This window comes from Drosophila serrata, unplaced genomic scaffold (assembly GCF_035046125.1).
Source record: "Drosophila serrata isolate PLE 108 unplaced genomic scaffold, ASM3504612v1 contig_276, whole genome shotgun sequence".
NCBI lineage: Eukaryota > Metazoa > Arthropoda > Insecta > Diptera > Drosophilidae > Drosophila > Drosophila serrata.
The window spans coordinates 5,893,136-5,915,931 of record NW_028257174.1 but is presented as its reverse complement, the minus strand read 5'-3'; the positions used below and the strand labels follow the sequence as shown (position 1 = coordinate 5,915,931).

At 46.1% G+C, this 22,796-nt stretch overlaps 3 protein-coding genes across 16 annotated transcripts; 2 read left to right on the top strand and 1 right to left on the bottom strand.

The window, feature by feature from the left end:
• The first annotated feature begins 184 nt into the window (after window positions 1-184).
• On the top strand, window positions 185-15,386 carry Sec16 (endoplasmic reticulum export factor secretory 16). Of its 14 annotated transcripts, none has more exons than XR_015272326.1 (12): window positions 185-360; window positions 1,687-4,740; window positions 6,057-6,359; window positions 8,143-8,602; window positions 8,662-9,702; window positions 9,771-9,920; window positions 9,986-10,480; window positions 10,799-11,110; window positions 12,548-12,732; window positions 12,802-13,370; window positions 13,434-13,700; window positions 13,939-15,386. XR_015272326.1 is itself a non-coding variant. In XM_086835763.1 (8 exons), exons 2-8 carry the CDS (start codon window positions 1,694-1,696, stop codon window positions 12,182-12,184), a joined length of 6,885 nt encoding a protein of 2,294 aa, XP_086691889.1. In that variant the 5' UTR covers window positions 185-360; window positions 1,687-1,693; the 3' UTR covers window positions 12,185-12,211. The 14 variants fall into 14 exon arrangements, 6 of the variants coding, with proteins under 6 accessions (XP_086691889.1, XP_086691892.1, XP_086691890.1 ...); XR_015272325.1 differs by having other exon boundaries at window positions 9,983-10,480; XR_015272328.1 differs by lacking the exon at window positions 6,057-6,359.
• Window positions 14,815-17,728, bottom strand: LOC110179475 (uncharacterized). The gene is made up of 3 exons (XM_020947048.2): window positions 16,591-17,728; window positions 15,873-16,523; window positions 14,815-15,805 (listed from the first exon to the last, which is right to left on the bottom strand). Exons 1-3 carry the CDS (start codon window positions 17,420-17,422, stop codon window positions 15,492-15,494), a joined length of 1,797 nt encoding a protein of 598 aa, XP_020802707.2. The 5' UTR covers window positions 17,423-17,728; the 3' UTR covers window positions 14,815-15,491.
• A 605-nt stretch (window positions 17,729-18,333) lies between these two features.
• Fpgs1 (Folylpolyglutamate synthase 1) lies at window positions 18,334-22,656 on the top strand. The gene is made up of 5 exons (XM_020947045.2): window positions 18,334-18,615; window positions 19,669-19,740; window positions 19,809-19,982; window positions 21,030-21,865; window positions 21,938-22,656. Exons 1-5 carry the CDS (start codon window positions 18,334-18,336, stop codon window positions 22,368-22,370), a joined length of 1,797 nt encoding a protein of 598 aa, XP_020802704.2. The 3' UTR covers window positions 22,371-22,656.
• The last annotated feature ends 140 nt before the right edge of the window (window positions 22,657-22,796 follow it).

Below are 22,796 nucleotides of genomic sequence, written 5' to 3'. Positions count from 1 at the left end.
CTATCGATGTATCGATAGTAAAATACCAGCATACTATCGATGTATCGATAGTAAAAATACCACAATACTATCGATGTATCGATAGTAAAAATACCACCATATTATCGATGTATCGATAGTAAAATACCACCATATTATCGATGTATCGATAGTGAAGAATATCACCATACTATCGATGTATCGATTTTCTCGTACATTTTGTCTCACCCCTAGCCCATTGAGTTGGCATTTGGGATTTACTGAACGAGAAAAAGAAATTCCGTAGTTAATTGTTAAATAACGACGTCTTAAACAAGTAGATGTATTGTTTAGTCAACTGCCAGACGAACCTGTGTGCGTGTAAATAAGCGAACGATTTGTGTAAGTCCAATTGGAAACTGAAAGAAGGGAAGGGAAACCTGCCCGCCTGCCTGTGTGTGTGAGTGTGTGTGCGTGCCAGTGCGTGTGTGTGTTTATGCAGAGCGGCTCTCTAATTGGCCGCATTTAATATTTATTTTTAAAGAAAATTGACAAAGACAACTGCTAAAGTGCTTCTTTCTTGTCAGTAAAAACAATTGTGGTCAACTTTAGCCCGAGGGTAGAGGGGTACACCGGATTGCAACACTGTGCTCTTCCTCTTCTTCGCTCTGTCTATCCCTTTCGCTCCCTCTGTCTATCGCTCTCAGCCACTGCTCCAAAATTTTTTCCCCGAGAGTGTTTTCACTTTGACTTACTGGTGAGGATGGAAGGAAATAAATAAATAAATAAATAATACGCCAATGAGCAGTATAAACTCCCAAAACGACGGTAAAACGAATTATTAGTGAGCGAAGAAGAGACACCACAAACGAAACAGCAGAAGAAAAAAAACCTGCTACGTCAAGAGAACAACAACAACAACAGTAAGAGAGCGAAACGGTGGTAACAAAACGAACAAGAGGAAGAAGCAGCACGAGTGAAAGAGAGGGGGGTATATAAGGCAAACGTCCACGTAAACTTTTAACTTTTGCTTTTCGCTTTTTACATATATATGTACATATATATATATGCATATATTGTTTTCGGTACTGCGTCCAATGGCCGCCAGCACAGCGATTTGTTTTTATTTTTTTCCCCTTTCGCAAAATGTCGCGGAAAACGGGTCATTTTCCAAGAAAACTGGTTTCGTTCATTGAACCGCTTCACAAGTCCAGCAAAACCACCACCACCACCACCCGCTCTTTGCCGAAGAAACCTCCTTTTGAGGCCACCTTTCTAAATGTCCTGTTCAAGTTTAGTTGGGAAAAACTGTCAGAAATTATATACAAAAGTACATATACAAAGATATAATCTATCCAAAGATCATACTAAAACTTTCCTGCTGTAGATAAGATAAATCTGTGTAAAATCTTCTCAGCAAAAACAATATAGCTAAAGTGCCTGACAATCAACGAAATTTGTCAAAAAGTTTGTGAAATAATATGGGAAAACACTGCAGTTAATGCAGAACATACTTGAAGAGACTTCACAAGAATCTACTTCATCACTACATTATTATTTAATAATGTTTGAGGAGGTTTCTAAATAAACCAATAATGAATGATTGAAAATATGTCAACTGGTGATTATTTTTGCCTTAACCCCATCCCAAGGCAGGCTTTCTCTGCTAGCTCTCTGTCAAATGTTATATATTTTATATTAATATGCAATGTGTTTCCTTTAATGCAGCTCCAACATGTTGCACAACAACGCGCCCTGGCTGCCACCGCATCAGCAGCAGCCTCCGCAACAGCAGCAGCATCCGCAGCAACCACATCCTCCTCTCCTCCAACAGCAGCAGCAGCAACCGCTTCCTGTCCAGCATCCACAGCAGCAGCAGCAGCAGCAACAGCTCTATGCTAGCCAAATGTTTCAGCAGCAACAGCAGCCGCCAACGACGAGCTACTGGCCGCAGGAGGAACAGCAGCAGCAGCAGCAGCCGCAGTCGCTGAACTACAACAATTACTTTGTGGGACAGCAGCAGCAGCCACTGCCCCCGCCGCAACAGCAGCAGCAGCAGCAGCCACTGCCTCCGCCGCAACAGCAACAGCAACAGCAGCAGCAACTGTATTATCCCACGCATCAGCACCAGCTGGCTCAGGCCCCAGCGGAAACCGCTCTTGATTCATTTGATAACAACAATAGCGGTGGAGGAGGCAACAGCGTTAGCAGTCGAAACGATGGCTGGGGAGATTGGGATGATTGGAATGATAACAATAACGCCAGCAGCAACGGCAACGAGGCCGTAATGGAGAAGTCACAGGAAAAGCTGCTGGAGGACTCCTTCAATGTCCAATCCTCGCCAGGCAGTTGGCAGGCTTTTGCCAATAACAATGTGGAGTCTCTGCCTCTGCAGCCTCCTGCTCCTATTTCTTTGCTGCCACAGCAGCAGCAGCCTGTTCCACCGCCACCGGAGCTGGGTCAGGAGCCAGAGCTGGATGCCATTGTGCCGCCACAAGCTTTCCAGAATCAACCAGCAGCTGCTCCACCGCCAACCGCCCTGCCAATAGTAGCGGCACCCCCACCAGCACTGGCGCCTCCCGCAGCACTGCCTCCTAGCATTGCACCGGCAACGGCAATGCCTCCTAACATGGCCCCAGCTGCCGGTAACCCCTTCAAGCGGTCAACGGGACTAAGCAAGCGCGTTAACATACTGGCCACACCGGGGGAAGGAGGCGCATCCTCGTCACCAGCACTTGCTCCAGTGGCTCCAGCAGTAGCACCAATGGTCCCGTCAGTGGCACCAGCACCAGCAGAGCAGCTTTTTGGGCTACCTGCAGAGGCACAGGGAGAGCCCTTCAGTATACTGGCCGCACTGCCAGTAGCTGCTTCTATTGGAGCCCCTCTGCCGGCACCCATACCGGCAGTTATTCCTGCTCCGGTTCCAGCTCCTGCTCCTGTTCCCGCTCCTGTGGCATCGCTCTATGCACCGCCACTGCTGTTGGAACAGCCAGACAACCAGGAGGTGCTCTCTGCTCCGAACGACGAACGTGCACAGTACCTGCAAACGAGCCATCTGTCCGAGCAGCTGGGTGAGGGTGAAGCGGATCAGGATGCTGGCCTCCTGCCGCCACCGGGTCTGTCCCGTCTGGTACTCGGTCAGCCGGAATTGGACTTCCAGCAGCAGCGTCTGGTAACCGGAGGAACAGAGCAGTCCTCGCTTAATGTGGCCCAAGCGGCGGCCCTGCAGCATTTGGAGGAGCGTCAGGCCGACGGTGAGGATACCTCGGATGGGGAGCAGCAGGTGCGCAATTTGCAGACACCACCGCGTCGTGTAGTCACGGGCGTGGAGACTAGTGTCGCTCCTGTAGCGCCGCTTTCTGTGCGCGAACAGCGCGAAGTGGTGCTGGATGGCGAGAATCTGGAGGATCGAGAAGCTGTATCGCCGCCGCCTACGGCTGAGCTGCCACAATTACATCACGTACTGCCCGCCGATGAGTCGGAGCAATTGCATCACAACCCGCAGCAGGCGCTAAGCGACCAACAGCAGCAATCCCAGCAGCCGTCTCTGCAGCAACAGCAGCAGCAACAACAGCCTCAGCTGGAAAAGCGTGCGGTAGCCGGACGTCGTGGCAATGCCACCTCGCTAGACCTGGAGTCCGAGGACGAGTCGGACGAGTTTTTGGCAAGCGAAAGGGAGCGGGATCGGGAACATGCACGCGAACGCCGTGATCCCATTGACGAGAGACCTCGTGGTCGTGGTGGACGAGGCAGCCACTACACCTACGATGGCGAAACAGAGGACTCGGTGCGCGGTGCTCCCCACAGCGAGGGCAAGGCGCTGAGGGATAGCCATCACAGGCGCAGCAACCACGAGTCCACGCGCTCCCGGCGCCACCCCGAACCGGAGGTGGAACGTGAAAGGGAGCGCGAGAGGGACCGTGATTGGGAACGGGACCGCGAACGCAACTGGCGACGAAGATCGAACAAGTATTTCAGCGGCGGAGAGGATCAGGAACAGCGTTCCTATGATCACCCGCGGCGCGGCTACAACAACAGCAACTATGACGGCGAATCGGATAACCCCGAGATGAATCATCTGGGCGAGGGCGAGCTGGAAGCCAGCGGCGTCAGTGCACCGGGTAGTGGCGGCCGTAGCAGCAAAACCGGTCGACAGCGGCGCAGTGCCCCTGAGGATGACTACGATGACTATGAACGGCAACCTGATCGTCACTACTCCTCTCGCCGTTCCGCAAAGCAACATTCGGCGGAGAAGTCTCGTTCCGGCGGCGGTGGCCGCAGAAGCTACGACAACCAGGGACGCGGCAGCGGCCGCCTCGATGATTCCCGACGTTCGCGACACAATGATATGCGCAACTGGGATGGCTACGAGGAATACCGCCGGAAGAGCTCGCGGAACAGTGACCTCGAGAAGGAGCGCATTAACGGCGGCGGCGGAGGAGGCAGTGCCACAGCCGGTGGTTCCGGTTCGAGCAAGCGTCGCAACCAATATGACCAGTATGCCGGCGTGTCCGGCGCCTACGATCCGTATGGCATGTACGAGCAGATGTCGCGCAATCCACATGCCTATGCCGACATGTATGCCAAGTTCTATGGCCAGATGATCAACTCGATGACGGCGGCAGTCAATGCCAATGCCACCGCTGTTCCCGGTGCTGGTGGAGTGGGAGCAATGCTGGGAGCCTTGGTCCCTGGCGCGGTGCCAGCTGCGGCAGCCACCCAACTGGTGGCGGGAAGTGTAAGCGGAGGCAGTGAAGCAGCATTGCTCAGAGAGCGCGAAAGGTAAGTTTACTCTTAGTAACTTTACTTTCTTTTTTTGTTGAAAGTTTTGCTTGCCGTTACCGTTTACGAGATTAGGAGTAAAAGGTCCTGAAAACTTGCAGGAGTTTGATTTGAGGGGATTTCAGGCTTTCCAGATTAACAAAGTTGAAACTAGGGATGTTTTTTGATAGAAAAATTTTGATGTGACAAATCACGATGAATATTATATAGAAAATAACGTCACGTTTGCAATATTGCACTCAATATAATATAGAAAATAACGTCAAGCTCAATATATCGAAATTTTAAATATAGTAGATATTTGAATAGATCTTTTTTAGCATTTACATATAATACACTCCATATTCTGAAGATATTTACATATGTAATTTTGTTAAGATATTTTAAATTATAAAGTTATTCTTATTATTCAATTACCAAATAATAGATTATAAAAATAATATACAAAATAATTCTAAATAATTTAAATAATCCCTAAACAACAAACAAATAAAATCCTATTTAACCCTTATGGTAGTACTATCTTGCTCTAACTCGTGTGGTTTCGGTTTTACATAAAACCTTAAAAAAAAACCTTGGCAAGTTTCAGGAACTTGATTTTTCGGTTGTTCCGAAACTGTATGTTTTTTTATTATTGTTTAATATTCAATGGGAAGTTTTGTTTAACCCGTTACCAACCCACCTCTTTCTGACACCTTTAACCCTTTTAGTCCCATCTCTCCTAACTCTTTGATCTCCCCCCGTCTTGCTGTCTCGCTTTGCCGCTCTCTGCTCCTTTGGCTCTCTCTGCTCGTTGATCGCAACCTTCCATTGGTTGCGATTTATTAACATTTAGTTTGTTTAACGTGACTCCCCCCGTCCCTAATGTTGAGGTTGGACTTGGGCTTTAATCTTATCAGTAAACTAAATTGCTAAACTAAATTGTAGTTAGTGATTAGATCCGCGGTGTCTCTTGTTACCTTCACTCTCTTGCTATCCCTCCCAGCGCTCTCTGACAGCTTTCTCTTAACCCCTTCGTTGTGGCCACATACAAATTGTTCCAATTAGATCCAATGCTCCGTTCCCACTTCCACTGTGTTACCCCTTACCTTCCGCTCCCTCTCTCCAAAAGTGCCGTTCATTGTGTACGTTTTTACTAATTAGAAAAACAAACTCAGAGCAACAACTAATGCGAATTCGTAAATAACCTCAAAACTGTTTTCGTCTCTAACCAACAACAACAACAACCAAATGCACAACCAACCAACAAACACGAACAACCACAACAACAACAATTGTGCTTTTGCCCAAAAAAAACTTCCCACCTTTATATACAGGTATACACACGCATACATAACCCAAGCCAATGAATTCCATCGTCGTCAACATTACAAAGAGCTGATCTACCAGCAACAACAACAACAACAGCAGCAGCAAGATCAACATCAGCATCAGGACATCGTCCTCAACAGCAGTTTGAACGAGGATAATGCCAGTTTCTATGGAGGAGCATCATCGATATATGGCCAATATCCATCCTATCTGTCCAGTGCACGATCGCTGAGTAATTTGAATGGAGATGGACGCAATTCCCGCTGCGGACCATATTATGCTGGTTCCGAGTGCGGTCTCGATATCAGGTGGTCAAAAACAAAAACAAAAACCAAGACAGAAGAAAGGCTTACTTCGGCAACCGAAGATTGGAATATCCTTGTAGCTCTCTCATATACGAAATCATACAATACACTACACATTTCCTATAATCCAAATCCTGTCCATTAGTGAGCACAGCATCTCACTTACATACTTCTTTGGAACTTAATATAGAAAAATAATCTCTAAATACTCAAAATGTGCATAAATTCAAAGACAAGTCTTAATTTTAGTCCCATTTCTTTGTTCAATATTTCTGAATATATTCAAATACAACTAAAAATAATACAACAATTGGGAAAAATAATCTCTGAATATGTTTAAAGAAAAGTCCTGTATAGAACTTAATTTTAGTTCTATTTGTTGAGATCACATTGATATGGAATAGGGCATTACGATACCATTTATATCACAACAGATAGAAAAGCATATTCTGCAAGGATTTCCCAATGAAGAATAAAGAGTTACAATACAAAATCAAAAAAGAAAAGTTTATACAAAACAAAATAAACCCACTCTCTATCTCCCTCGCTTACTGTCACGCTATCTCGCTCCCTCGCTTTGCGAAGCTTTGCGCTGCCATAAAAACCAAAAACCAAATTCGAAACATCTCACCCACTCACACGATCTCCCTCTGTCTCTGTCGTACTCCATGGTCTGCCGCTTTTGGGAAAAGTCTCCTTCGTTTCGTTTCTCTGTCTATCTCTTTCTGTCTGTCTTTCGGATGGTTACTTTTAAGAATTTATAAATTATGGGGCTAACATAAATTAAAAATCATTTACTGAATGTAAATTGTTAGGACTCATTTAAACGACATTTTATTCTAAAAGTTATTACCTCGACAAGAAAGGAAGCTACTTCGGAAAGTCGAAGTTTGTATATCCTTTAAATCGATATTTCTGTATGATCCATTTTTTGGGAATATCAAAATTTTCAAATATCATAGCTTAGCCAAAAAATCATTAATTTTAATTCGGAAAGCGGTCCTATGCTAGTTTTTATAAGGTTAATAAATCTGCATACTCTATTTAAAATGTTAAATTGGAATTTTTTGAACATTTTTACGATGTAACCCCTTTCCTTTTTTTTTAATAAAAATTATTGAACATTTTTGTTCTCTTGGAGATAGCTAGATCGATTCCCCTGTTGATCCTGATCAACAATATATATGATTTATAGGGTCGGAAATGACTCCTTCACAAAGTTTCAATCTTCTGACTGAAATTAGGGTATAATACCAGTATTGTCCTCAAATTGAACTTTAAGATCTGATATTGATTATATTAGTTTATTATTCCTATACGATTGGAAAGTTATCAATAATTAAAAGCAGCTCTTCATGAATTCAAAGTGGAAGTTACAAGTTTTTATCAAAAAATGTTACTTTTTGTGTCTTACAAATAGGGAAAAATACCTAAAGAAGTAAATATTTATTATCTATTTTTAAATTGTAACTAAAAACGGAGTTTAAAGTCGCATGCAGCCGGAGGAGGAACTGTTAAAGTTGACTTTCGCTGATCTCTGATGGGTTCTTCTCTCCCCGGAATTCCAGTTTTCCCCTGATCTCCAGAACTCCCAAACTCCTGATCTCCTGAACTCCTAACAACCTGAGCTACCCCAATTCCTTCTCAGATCCTAATCCTATTTTTCGATTTTGCATGATAAATTGTATAATTTACCCTGCTATATAAATATAAATAATTCCATTCTCTATGTATAAATAAATACTGATTAATCAATGTTGTATATTCTCGCCACTTGTGATCGCAGAGCTGCTGCCACTCCTGGTGAAGCAGCAGGAGCAGCACCATCGACCACATATGGAGGTGTGACCACCACCGCTGTAGTGGCCCGTCCGCCCAGGCGGCGCACTCCCCTCCTATTTAACCGGCCGCATCTGGTGGCCTCGTATGCGATGAGTCTGCTCCTGAAGGTGAAGCCCAAGTACGCCGGCCGGGGACGCATTCGCAACGATGTGGAGGTGGCGCCGCTTCGCATTCGCGACGGTACGAGCAGTCTGTTCCGGATGTATCCGGGTCCGTTGCAGGGCCGCAAGCTGCACAAGGACAAGATCATTAGCTTCTGCAAGGAGCAGATACGCCTGGGACCCACGCGCGGTTGCACCATGCTGTATGCCACGCAAAAGAAGCCGCAGGGCAGCGTGAACAAGTATCGGGCCTCCCATGCCCTCATGTGGCATCTGCTCATCTTGCTGCTGCGCCAGAACGGGGTAATTAGATCCTGGAAATCTGTTCCTACGACAGTCCTAACGTTTCCCCTTTTTTGCAGTATATTGCCGACACAGATGTGGGTGACCTGTTGCTGGACAACCAGCAGGAGTATCCCTACGATCCGAGTGAATACGAGGCGGTGGGTGAGCCAGATGCGGATGAACAGCAGCTGCAGCAGCAGCAAGATGGCCAGGCTCAAGGTCAAGCGGAGAAGCCACTGGACGACTCTGAGGCGGACAGTGAGGCGGTGGGAGGAGCTGGTGCTGTACCAGAGCCCACAGCCGGTGCAGCTACAATCGGTGCCAATGCGACGGTGGGCGAAGCAGCAGCAGCAGCAGCAGGTCTGACCACGTCACCGCTGTCAGAACAGGCGGCCACGGACAAGTTCCGCAGCTATGTGCTGCGCGGCAATGTCGAGGAGGCCCTCCAATGGGCCACCGACAACGGCCTGTGGACGCATGCCTTCTTCTTGGCCCTCTACGAGGATCGGTATGCCCTGACCGATGTGGCCCAGAAGTTCCTCAATCGAGCCATCAAGGCGAACGATCCCCTGCAGACGCTCTACCAAATGAAGAGCTGCCGCACACCGGCCTGCGTCAGCCAGCTGAGGGATGAGCAGTGGGGCGACTGGCGTTCACATCTGTCCATTCTGGTCACAAACAAGAGCCGCCAGCCGGAGTACGATCGCAGCTCGGTGGTGGCCCTGGGCGACACACTGTTCCAGCGCGGTGATATCTATGCGGCCCACTTTTGCTATCTGGTGGCCCAGGAGGAATTCGGGCGCTACGATAGCTCCGCCACGGAGCTAACCACGCTAACGGCCAACGTGCCCCGTCTGATCCTGCTGGGTGCGTCGCATTACAAGCCCTTCAACGAGTTCGCCAGCAACGAGGCCATCATCATGACGGAGATCTACGAGTACGCCCGCTCCCTGTTCGATCCCAAGTTCAGCATTGCTAACTTCCAGCACTACAAGTTCCTGCTGGCCACGCGCATCCTAGACTATGGCCAGCACTTCCGCTGCACTAACTATCTAGAGCAGATCGCACGACACATTGAGCTCAAGCCTGAGAGCTACGACAGTGACTTTATCCAGCGGGTAAGCAAGTGCAAATGAGATGATAAGATGAAGCTTTCTAACTGTCTAATTTCCTTTTCTTCTAATAGGTCTGCGGCCTGGCCGAACGTCTACGCTACCACGATCCCATTCTTATCAACCGCGTCTCCTTTGCGAGTCCCCCGAATGCCAGCAGCAAGGATGCTGCCGCTCCAGAAGAGAAGGCTTGGCTCCGCCAGCTGCGCTCATTGGCCGATGTGGTGAGTTTTTAACCCAAGTTTATAAGCCCCAAGAGCTAGCTAATGTAGATGCATTGTTGCAGCAGCCCCAACATGAGCAGCTCCAGCAGCAGCAACAGCAAGAGCAACAGGAGCAGCAGCAACAGCAGGAAGAAATTTATCAGCAATTTGCAGAGGTGAACAAGCAGTTCAGGGAACTGAATATGCAATATCGCAACGACAACACGCTGCAGCAGTCTCCGCCGCCGGCTGAGGCACAGCCCCTGCCGGAGCAACATCAGCAGCAGCCGCCGGCGGTACCGCAGCAGCAGCAGCAATACTATGAGCCAGCCCCACCACAAGCCCAACCGGAGACTGAAGTCTATGGTCAACAACAGCAGCAGCAACCTCCGCTTTACTACGATCCCAATGCGACAGCCCAGCAGCCGTACGACCAGCAACTGCTGACCTCCAATTATGGCCAAATAGACACAGCCACTGAGGCGTACCAGGGACAGGCATCGGAGGCTGCACCTGCAGCTGTTCCTGCCTATGGCTTTGATTACTGGTCCGGCACACAGCAGCCACCATACGGCGATGAGGTAGGTTAAAGTTCAGCTTCAGTTTCAGCACCTTCCTGTGGCACCTTTCCTCTCTAAAAAGCATTATTATTTCATAAGCAGGCTTTTATCTTTGTATTTTAGGGAGTTGCCTTTTAGCTTTTTTTCCCCTTCTCGTTTTTTTTTGTATTTGTTCTTTGTGTGCTCTTTGGTTCGTCTTAAGTTCCTCGCTATGAATAGTGTCTCTTATCTTATATTTTGAGTTGTGTATCCTGTTTAAGCCTGGCATCCCACCAAGCATCCTAACAAGTTTCTTGTCACAATAAACACACCATGTCCTATAATCCATATGGAATGCAGCCGAATGATAATCAAGCGGCGTTGACCGAGGAGGAGGATGAGGATGAAGATGAACCTCAGCCTCAGCCTCAGCATGTGCTGACCAAGCATCAGCAGAAGCTGGTGGAGCAGCATACGCTTAGCAATGGCAGCAATCGCTTCAAGTCGAATGCCTTGAAGCAGGAGATCAGTGCCAATTCCTTGCGAAAAAAGCCAACAGCAGGACCTTCGGCCACACCTTCGATAGCAGCGGCAGCAGCAGCAATTGCCCAAATTACGCCAGCAACAGTGGCAGCATCATCGTCCTCGACAAAGGCATTCAATTTGAATGACGTAAGTAGCTATTCCACCATAAATAAACGACATCAAGCTACCAGCAGCAGCAGCAGCAACAGCAACTCAACAGCGGCAGCAGCAGCAGCAGCAACAGCCTCAGTCTCAGCAGCAATTCCTAATCCTAGAAAGCCTAATCGCCAATGTAGTCCCTACTTAGCCACGCCCAAAACGCTAACCACGCCCACGCGTTTTATAAACGCCAAAGCAGCCACTTCCACAGCAGGCACGAGCACGGTCATCACAACCACAACAACATCGCTGACGCCACCGACAAGACCAGGATCATCTTCCGCCAGCGGCGGCCCCAAGCGTGTCAACTTTAAGCTGCCAACGACTATTGCTGAATCGGATCAAGAATTTGACCAGGACCAGGAACACTGCGCCCTGAAGCAGCATGAGAAGGATGAGGAGCACAAGAGCAATACCCTGGCGGTGGCCCAGGCCAAGCCTTGCTTAAATTTCGGCGCACGGAAGCCGCACATCGTCTTCAACGGTACCTATCCCATTGATATGCCGCTGGCCCAAGGCCAAAGTCAGTTGAAGAGCAGCAGTTCCTATGATCCCGAGGCCAATGCCGATCGCAGCGACCTGCAGCGCTATCGAAGCTACATGCTGCACGACTATGTGATAGATGAGGATGCCGAGGGGGAGGAGCAGGCCATAGAAGAGGACGAGGAGGACTTGGATGACGACGAGCTATTCCCCTATGGCGACGGCGAGGATGATGAGAGCTACGATGACGGTGACTACTACACGCATAGCTTGCTCAACAAGTATGGCATTATACCAAGCAAAGAGTCGGCGGCAGGAGCCGGCGCTGCCCAGCCGCAGCATGTGTGGTCTATGGAGGAGCTGATAGCCAATCCCGCCATACCGCTCAACTACAAGAAAATGTGCACCGAAGTGGAGCAGAGCCTGAGCAGGTTCGAGAGCTATCTGGACAGCAAGCAGAGCAAGAAGAGGGAGGTGCGCACCTACGATATTGATGCACCCACCAGCAGCAGGAGCAGCGGCACCACCACCACCATTGCAGACGCTGGCCTGGCTCTTAGATCTAAGAAGAAATTGTAAAGAAAAGCCTAGACAGAGATTTGAGATGAGATGAGATAGGATGAAATGAGGTGGAGCAAGTGCAAGTGGCAGCCTTCTGTACCTGGGACCCGGCTGGTCCGTTAGCTGTTAGCTCATAAACTAGTCTTAAGACCCTTCTAAGCAATCTGTTAGCTGTAATCTCGAACTAAGTGAGCCCGAGAAGAGTTCCTTTGACTGCGCCAGTTCATTTGTTGTTCCTTCGTTCGTTCGGTTTTACTTACGCCTAACCACTCTCTGTTCTCTGTTACTAACCATGACTTATGCCTAATCCCGAAACGATTTGTCATCGCCCAAGACTAATCCAATGCTATTTCTCCACAACCACAATGTTGACAACAACAGCTCCAGCAGCCGCAGCAGGGTCGTCCGGCCATCTCCATGCCCAAGTCGAAGAGCTACGAGGACGAGGATGATGGCGGCCCGAAGGCCTCGCTCAGAGGTGGAGGCTCCTTCGATGCTGCTGGCAGTAAACAGCAGCAGGCAACGTCGGGCGCCGGCAAGCACGCCAACTCTGGCGGCGATCTTGGGTGAGTTTCAGTCGTAGAAAGTTACCCGTGACCTGCTTCTGAATAACAACAACTTCTCTTTTAAAACAGTGCCCCACCTGGCAATCAGAACTCTGGCTGGTTCGGTGGTCTCTGGAACAAGCTGTCGCTGAAGCCAAAGAACCAAATGATCCTTCCGGATGACAAGAATCCGACCATTGTGTGGGACAAGGAGCGCAAGTGCTGGACAAACACCGAGGGCAATGTCGACGAGACGGAAAGCTTTAAGCCACCGCCCAAGATGAGCGATTTGGGTGTGGCCAGTATGCCGCCAGGTGGCATGGGAATGGCCAATGCCAATCCACCAATGTTTACCAATCATCAAGCCGAACATCAGTTGCTGGATCAGTCGCAACAGCAACAGCATCAGGCACAGCCACAGCCACAGCCACAGCAGACCCAGCAACCGCAGATGATGTACGGCAGTCCCATTGATTATACGGCTGCCCCGGCGCCCGAAATGATCCCCACAATGCCATTACCTGCCTCAACACCAGGAGCTGCAGCAGCACCCGTGGCAGCTGGACAACCCGCCCCAAGTCCAATTGCCGCTGCTGCCATTCCCGGCGGACCCCAGCCCAAGCTGCAGTCGAACATGTTTAAGATGCAACGTAATCGCAGTAAGTGAAAGTCTCATATACTGAAGATAAATAAATGGCTTATACTCCACTTAATCTTCGTAGCTTTGAAGAACTCCTATGTGGATGTGTTTAATCCCTCGGGTGCTCCCATGTCGGCGACACCCGATAATGTGCTGGCACCGATAATGGCGCCAGCTGCAGTGCCTCAAGGCGGTTACTTTGTGCCCGGAGCGGCGCCCGGGCAGCAGCAACAGTAGCAGCAAGTGCAGTAGGAGCAGGAGCAGCAGCAGGAAGAGATGAAAATGAAAATGGAAGCCTGATCAGAACCAGGAAGAGAGAGAGAGCTGCCTTAACAAATGCCAACGAAAAGTGAGTGAGCTTTGAAGATGGAAGAGACTAACTAGGGATATATGTAGAGGATAACTCAACTCCCAAATCGTGTTTAATATATAGAAATGATATACATTTAACTAAGTTAATTGATTGGTTGTTTTTCTTTAATCTAGTAATCTATCCAATGTTGATTTATACACAGATTTATCCCACATATATCGCAACGTTAGGTGATAATTTTCTAATCCTCTTTTTCTCTTTGTCTACATTGCAGGAGATGATTGATCCTCGAGCTACGTATAAATGTTTTCATCTGGTGCACGCACACACACGCACACAAATGCACTGAACACACTCATCAAAAAGACACACAACCAACAATCATAACGAGATTGAAGAAACCCATCCAGCACAGGGGACAGATTCACCCCACCCGAAACTGACTTTTCTGGAACTCATCCAAAGCTCTGTCTGTCGTCTGCCTTTAACTCTCTCTTTCTGCCACTCTGTCCTTTCTGTGTATGCGTATGTGTCTAATAAATTAATTTAAATAAATTAAAAACAATTAAATCCTTAACGAATTGTGCGTGTGTGTGTGCGTGCGATCGATGTCTTAACCTGTTTAGTGAATGAATTGATGAAGAAACGATGCGAGAAAGCGATTTATGTACGACTAGCTAAATATATATGTAAATTTTCTCTATGTAAACTATATGAACCCAATTCCCGCATCCCAATGAGCCCCATAAACCCCCTGATATTATCTCTCCCACCCACCCCACCACCACTTCTGTTTATATATTATATACATGTTTCTTTTGTATGTTACATAGTTTTTATGATTATTTTTTTGAATGTTCAGCAAATTATATGTGAACTATGTATGTAAGGAGGGCGAAGCAGCAACAAAAGCAGATATCTAAAACTATTATGATCAGAATTTATCTTATCTTATATATTTGTATATCTCAGCAAGAACACGAAATTGGCTTAAGGATTTCGCCCCATCTCGATGTATCCTTCACCTCTCTCTATCTCTGTGTGCCTCCCTTCCTTACAATTAGCGATTGGTGTGAATAATATGCAAAAAATGATTCCAATTATATATATTACTATTATAAATATGTATTTTTTAGAGAAATTTCAATGGTTTTTCAGTGTATTCCCCCTTTATTTTAATTTCTTTGTTTTTTTTTCTTCTCTCCTACTTTAACCTTGAAATGCATTTTGAAAATGTTGATTTGTTAGAAACTTGTTTGTTTGTTTATATATATACAATATGCTTTAAATTATATTTTAATAACAACAAAAAAACTGGTGCAGGCAAACCCGAAAAAGCGAAATGCGAACGAAATGAAAGTAAAATAATATAGGAATATATAGAGATATATGATAATATAACTGGCACACACATATATGTATTATGTACAAATGAAAATTGCTAAATTGGTTTAATCGAAATCAAACTATAGATGTAGAGTCAGTCAAGATTAACCCCGAGAACTTTGTGTATCCTTGGTTTCCCCACGCAAAACTTCTTTATATATATATAGATTGTATACACGACATGCATACAAACATAATATGACGATGGAAACTAGATCGAAACCAAGTCGAAGCGTGGTTTGATTTCGTAACATTAAATTAGCCTAAAATAATTACAAACAAATAAACTAAATCAAATGCGTATGAGGAAAAATACATGATTTATGTAAAAATTAATATATTAAATGTGGTTTTTCTTAAATTTGGATAAGGGTTGTATGCCGAAAGGGTAGAGTGGGAGAGAAGCATTGCTTATGTTCTCCTTAAAGACTACGGAGAGCCTTATTCTGTGTTATTTTCCTCAGGAGCCAAGTCACCGTCGTCTTTGTCTTTATCTTCCGACTTGTCCTCGTCTTCGTCCTCATTTTCGGGCTCCATGTCATCTTTGTCTTCATCTTCGGTCTCCACGTCGTCTTTGTCTTCATCTTCGGTCTCAAAATCGTCTTTGTCTTCATCTTCGGTCTCAAAGTCGTCTTGGCCGTCATCCTTATCAGCTTCATCAACCTCTTTGGCAACGGTTGTGGTCATACCATGAAAAACATCAGTCTTGGTCTCTTCCTCTGAGGCGGATGTCTCTTCTTTCAGCTCCAGATTATCTTAAATTGGGTTTAAATATATAAATTTCAAGGAAATTTCACATAAAAATGAGTAATTAAGCTGTACCGCATTCTATCACATTGAATCCCATGGGCGGCTTTGGTTCGTGGGTAATAAAGATGGTGGGAAACTCGATAATGGTCTTGCCAGCTATATTCTTGCCCAGCGGCTCGGTCGCATTTAGGGCATAGCATACAAAATCGCTATTGTTAACACCGTCGGCACGCAGCCAGAAGCTCAGCTGGCCAATGCCCACGGTTTGATGACGGCTCAAACGCTTGAGATTATTTTGTGCCGTCTGATGCTCCAAATCCACATACTTGAGGACGAGATCCGCCAGTTTGTCATTCTCATCGCAACGAGCATCAACGAAGCGGGCCATTGCCTCGAACTGGAAATTGTCCCCCTCCTCAGTCGGAATGTTGACAAAATACCACTCCACACGCCAGAAGAGACAGGACAGCTTGCAGTCCCAATAAGTGGTGTTCTCCTTGTGTTTGCTGAAGTTTGGCTCCTGCCACTGAAGTCGAACCTTGCGGCTTAAGGCCGCCTTTCGCAATCGCTTCTGCGATGGCATCGAGGGGCTTCTGTTGTCCTGAGTAAAGCGCTTGCCGCGTTCCTTAGAAGCCATTTTCTCTTCATATAACCGACGTTCTTTCTTGAATTTCTTAGCTGGTGGCGAGGATGTGGGTGCTTCTTCTCCCAGGTCCCAGTTGTCTTTAATTGGGTTAAAATAAATTAATTTCAAAGAAATTTCAAATCAAAATGATTGACTAAGCTGTACCGCATTCAATTGCCTCGAATCCCAAGGGCGGCTTCGGCTCGTAGGTAACATAGATGGTGGGAAACTCGATGATGGTCTTGCGGCTTAGATTCTTGCCCAAAGGCTTTGACGCCTCCAGGGCATAGCAACGTGTGGCACTAAATGGAACGCGTTCGGCCTGCAGCCAGAAGCTCAGCTGGCCAATACCTGCCGTTTGGTGGTGGGCCAAACGCTTGCGATGATTCCGCGCCGTCTCCTGCTGCAGATCTACATATTTAAGGGCGAAATTCGCCAGGGTTTCGTGCTCGTCGCAACGGGCATCCACGAAGCGAGCTACTGCCTCCGCCTGACCCTGATCATTCTCCTCCGTCGGAATGTTTACGAACTGCCACTCCACACGCCAGAAAATGCATCTTTGCTTCCAGTCAAAATACGTGGTGTTCTCTTTGTGCTTGCTGAAGTTCGGGAGCAGCAGCTCCAGACGGACATTACGCCAGTAGGCCGCCGTTCGCAGTCGGTGTTGTGCCACCGAGAGGTTTTTGTTGTTGCTGCTGCTGTCGTGGGTGAAGCTCTTGGTGCGATCCGACTTGCGCGCTTCCGTGTAGCGTGTGGCCTCCTCCAGGAAGCAATAGTCGCTCATGAAATCGGTGGACGTCATCTGGTTAAGGGGCACGAATTTGGTACGGTCCCGCTGGCCATCGCATGACAGCTCCTTCTTGTGGATCTGGACGCAGTCCAGGCAACACGTCTTGACCTCACACTTGGGACAAGCGTAGCGGGCCTCCTTGGCGGCACACACCTCGCACATGCCCAGGCGCGGGGTGCTGCTCGAACTACTGGCGGTTTCAGTCATTATTTGCGGATTCGGATTTTAATTTTGATTTCAAAACTATTTCGGCGTGCTGACTGATAGAGATGCTCTCCCTGACGTTGTTCACAATGTGCCAGTGATGTTCAACAACGACAACAAAAGAATAGTCAAATACAAAAGCGGGTCTGTATTTGACATTTTCACATTTGCTTGAGAATGACACGACCTTAGTAGGCGTTGGGTAACCAATCAAAATAGTTAAACAATGGCTGGACTTTAATACGTGCAAGATAAAGTTTGGAAAGCAGTTATTTTCCATTCGCTTCAAATTTCACAACAACTTGGCTTGAAATTCGCCAACCTGTCGCCGCTGAAGCAATAACATATGTTTTTGCCGTCCACATGTTTTATGTTGGGGCCGTACGTGTGTGCGTGAGATTACGTCATAGTTCATTGCCAAACAAATAATGCCCAATATTTCTCAATACTCAACAGGGACGACAACTGAAAAGTGGCTAAAGAACATAAGTCAATAGCGTGACAACACAGTGAGTGCCCATATTCTTGGAAACAAGTGCAGTTCTGTTATTTTGTTTTGTTTTGCTTATTGGAAGTACACAGCGAGTGTGTGTGTGACTGCAGGGTTGCCGTATTTGCCCCCAATTATCGTTATCGTGCTGTGCATGTGCAAAAGCTTATCCAGTTATCGCAATCGGTATCCGATATCCGTTATCTGGCGCAATATTTGAATACATTTGCGAAATACTTTGAGATGATAAACGCGAGCGTTGCGTACACCTTACTAGCCACACACACGGACCGCCGACTAACTGATACAATCCCTTGTTAGAGTTTGTATTTACCAGCATTTCGTCCCACAGATACCGCTGTCCCCGCCAGCGAGAGGTGCGACCAGACGATCGAGAGCGCCAGCCGAGAAGCGCTCTATAAGTATGGCGAATCGCCAGTTGTGCCGTGTCTGTGTGCCCAGACTGCTGCCCGCCAGCTTTTCGAGCACCCTCAGCGCAGTGAGCAGCAGTCGTCGGAGCACAGTGAGCAACCGCCAGAGCATGAGGGAGGCACGTCTGCGTGCCGCCAGGGAGCAACACTCGAGCCCGCCCAGCTACACCCTGGCCGACCTGGTCTTCAATCCCGATTTGCAAAGGAGCATCAGTGATGGCAAAGGAACCATCGAGACCAAAAAATGCGACAAGGATTGCAGTGAAGCCTTCGAGGTGAGTTTGTGCACTTCTTTTGAACTATATCTTCGATATAAATACATATATCTTTCGATATAACTATGCATTATACGAATTTCAATTAAGACATTCAATAAATAGCATTAGCTATTCTATTGAATACGGTTTAAGCTTCTAATTAAAACTTAGAATAGGTTTTAAATAAAAATATTAATAAGCTGACGAGCTTTATAAAAAATATATAACATTTTTAGATATACAAATATTCACTGAAACAGTTACAGATTCAAACTCCAACGAAATGGTGTCTAAAATGCTTAAAAATTATTAAAAGAAAAATAAAATATATAGTACTACATTTCTACATATTTTCAGAGGCACAATTAATGTAGTTTGGTTTGCATTTTATAAAGTCACAAGTTTTAAAATAATTAAAAGGGAATAACTTGTAAAATTATTATGGAAACTTTACATATACCATTGTTATATCTTTTAAAAAGCAAAAATATCTAAAGACAACATTTTTTGTTGCGGCTTAAAGGAGAAAAATAATATATACAAATTATTACTTATAAATATGTATACTCTACTCTTTTCTAAGAGTTCCTACACTACAGTAACAGTAGATCGGATTATTGCAACGCTTTTATTTCTGGTAACCCTTTCAGGGCATTTTAATTTGAAAAAGAAGCTTAAAACGCTGTGAAGGAATCATTTCCGACCCTATAAATCATATATATTCTTGATCAGCATCAACAGTAGAATCTTTCTAGCTATCTCCGGAAAAAAAAAATTTTCAAAAATTTGAAAATTTTATAAGGGGTTACATCGTTAAAATTTAAAAAAAAAATGAGAAAAATTTGAATTTTTAAAAATCTTAAATTGGGTATGCAGATTTGTTAATTGATTAAAAACTAACATAGGACCTCTTTCCGATTTAAAAGTAATGCATTTTTGGCTTAGTTGGGAACGATTCCCTGATCCAAGGGTATACAGAATTTTGCTTTCATTCTAGCTTTTGTTTTTCTTATTTTTTTTTGTAATTTAAAATATATACATAAATATATTATTTTGCTTGATCTTTCGTAGGAAGCCGTCGAGCAGCTAAACTACCTGCTAATAAGCGACGAGACCAACAAGGCTGTGAACGCGGCCTTCGAGGTGAGTCTCTCTGGGAGAGCTTTGGGAAAATAATCATAACAAATATGATCTTTCACTTTAATTTGCAGGCAGCCATCGCTCAGCTAAACTACCTGCAATCCAACGAGGACACCATCAGGGATTCTGTGATTTCCCGGAGGGACGCCAAAAAGTTCACGGTGAAGTATCTGGAGCGGAGCGGTCTGGCGCTGGAGACCGTGGAGAAGCTGAACTACATCCATGTTTCCGGCACCAAGGGCAAGGTCAGTCAGCAAATGAGCTCTATTCTCGTTAACGAATTCTTTGTAACCAGATCTTTGGTGGGTTTCCAGCTCCAAACTTGAGCTGCCACCAGACACACGCACTCGTGCACACCTAGCAATAGCTCAGAGTCACTGCTCTCCGCCGGCTCTCGGCACTGACAAGGCCGATAATCGCTCGCTCGCTCGCTAGCTGGCTGATAAGATTTGTTTAGCTTTTTTTGAATTGGTATTTTGTTTATTGATGGATCTGTTTTGGTCATTGATACCCAGCAGAGTTGAGGGGATAATCGAATGGGAATGGGATAAGAAATTCCTCAAAAGAATACATAAACAAATACACAATTCCTAGACACATTTAATCTTTACTGTTTTCTATATTTATATAAAAGACCCCTATCCAGTTCCACAGTCTTCCTCGGTATATCTCTTAAACCCTAATAATTTCTGTATTATTATTATTATCAAAATTATTATGTTAATTTTATTATGAATTGTTTTCCAAATTCCTGGCTTTCTAGGTACCTTTATTCTTATATAATTGGTAGAACCAATTATATAAGAATTGTATATTTATGTAAGCAAAGTATCTGAAATGTTTACTTCCTTAAACTATAGTATACACCATATATCGTATATGTATCCCCTAAACGATCATAATTTCTGTATTGCTAGAGTATCTTCAAGTCTAGAAACTGTCTGATTGTTTACTTTCCGGTTCTTTCTCGTTACGTTCTGCCGTAAATTGAGCTTTGGCTTATAGGTACATTTAATACTTGGCTTATTTTGATTTGCCGGCTATACTATTCGAGTAGCACGTTCCATAGATAACTCCCATTATAAACAGATAAACAGGTTGTCCGCGACTGGAGTCGAGTTAAGATAATGGCGGGGGGGTGACCTTGTAGCATACATATAATTACCAATCTAAATATAATCACCAAATAAAATAAAAGCAGAGAGAGAGAGTCATAAGTTATAATATTCAAATTATGTTTCCTTCCTTTGAAAACTATTTCTAATCCTTGTTTGACCCTTCCCTTTCTATAGGGCTCCACCTGCGCTTTGACCGAGTCCCTGCTACGCCATCAGGGCCTCAAAACAGGCTTCTACTCCTCGCCGCACATCCTGGCCACCAATGAACGCATCCGCATCAATGGCCAGCCGCTGGACAAGGCCAAGTTCACGGAACACTTCTGGAAGGTTTACAACCGCCTGTGGGAGTTGCGGGAGCATGATCATGATATGCCCGCCTATTTCAAGTTTGTCACCATACTGGGCTTTCACGTATTCGTGGAGGAGAAAGTGGACGTGGCAGTGCTTGAGGTGGGCATCGGCGGTGAATCGGATTGCACCAATATTGTACGCAACGTAGGCACTGTGGGCATCACTTCGCTGGCATTGGAGCATACGGATCTGCTGGGCACTACGCTCGAGGAGATTGCCTGGCAGAAGGCGGGCATCATTAAGCCCGGATCGCATGTCTTCACGCATGTCACACAGCCCGAGTGCCTCGAGGTGATACGTCAGCGGGCGAAGGACAATGGCATCGATACCATCTTTGAGGTGCCACCCACCGAGGATTACTTCAAATCGGAGGCAACCGCCGCCCAGCCGTACGAAGATCTCAGCGCTGTGATTAAGCTGAATGGCTCTCTGGCCGTCCAGCTGGCCATGGATTATTTGGTGCGGGCGAAGGGAAGGAAGCACATCGCCAACGAGGTGCTGATGGATCAACAACTACTAGATGGCCTGGTAAAATCCCACTGGCCGGGTCGATGTCAGAAGGTCGAATGGCGGGGAATGCGTCTATTCTTTGACGGAGCCCACACGCTGGAGAGCATAGAGGTGTGCGCGGAGTGGTTTCACAAGAACGTGAAGGACAGGTGAGGTTTCCAACTTTCTCTCTTTAATTTTCCATTACTTGTTTATTCATTTTTGCTTTCCTTTTCTTGCAGTCCGAATCCCAAGATCCTGATATTTAACCGCAAGGGGCAGTCGGATATCCGGCCGCTGCTGAAGGTCCTCCGTCGCACATGTCCCTTCGACATGGCCTGCTTCTCACCCAATCTGTCCGCAGCGAAGCCGATCTATGCCAGCCAGGTGTTTCTATCCGTTAGCGAGGAAAGGCAGCTGGGCCGGTCTCAGGCCATTGCCAATGACTGGGATGACCTGTGTCGCAACGAGAATACACCGTGCAATAGCCAAGCCTTCGCTCACATGGTCGATGCATTTGTGGCCATTCGGCAGAAGTTTCCACTAACAGAGAACTCCGGACACTTGGATGTGCTCGTCACCGGCTCCTTCCATCTAGTGGGGGCGGCCATAGCTGCCCTCGATGCAATAGATCAGTCTCAAAGGAACAACGAGGAGGAGGAGGAGCAGAAATGAGGTTCCTGCTCCTGTGTTCCCTCTGCATTCTCGTGCATTCCCAGTGCGCATCCTGTGTGCATCCACAGGATGCTAAGTAATGGCTTAAGAATAGTTAATAGTCGAGTTACAACTCTGGCGCGTAAGCAAAACGGACTCTTATTATCCAAAGTCTATTTTAATTTTTACATCGTACGTGTACGTCCAGGTTCTTATGGCCTAAGAATCAATTTATTTTGTCATCAAATTTAATTTGGAATGTAAGCTGAGAAGAACAAATTAAACAGTGGATGGACCTTACATAAAAGTTGTTTTGAACATATTCTAAATTTCGCCTCAGCTAGATTTTGTTGATAAACTTTCTTCGTAGAGGCTTTCCGCTTACCGGCGGCAAAGCAGTGTTTCCTCTCTGACGATCTAACGGTACCTGCACTGCTTGCTCATCCT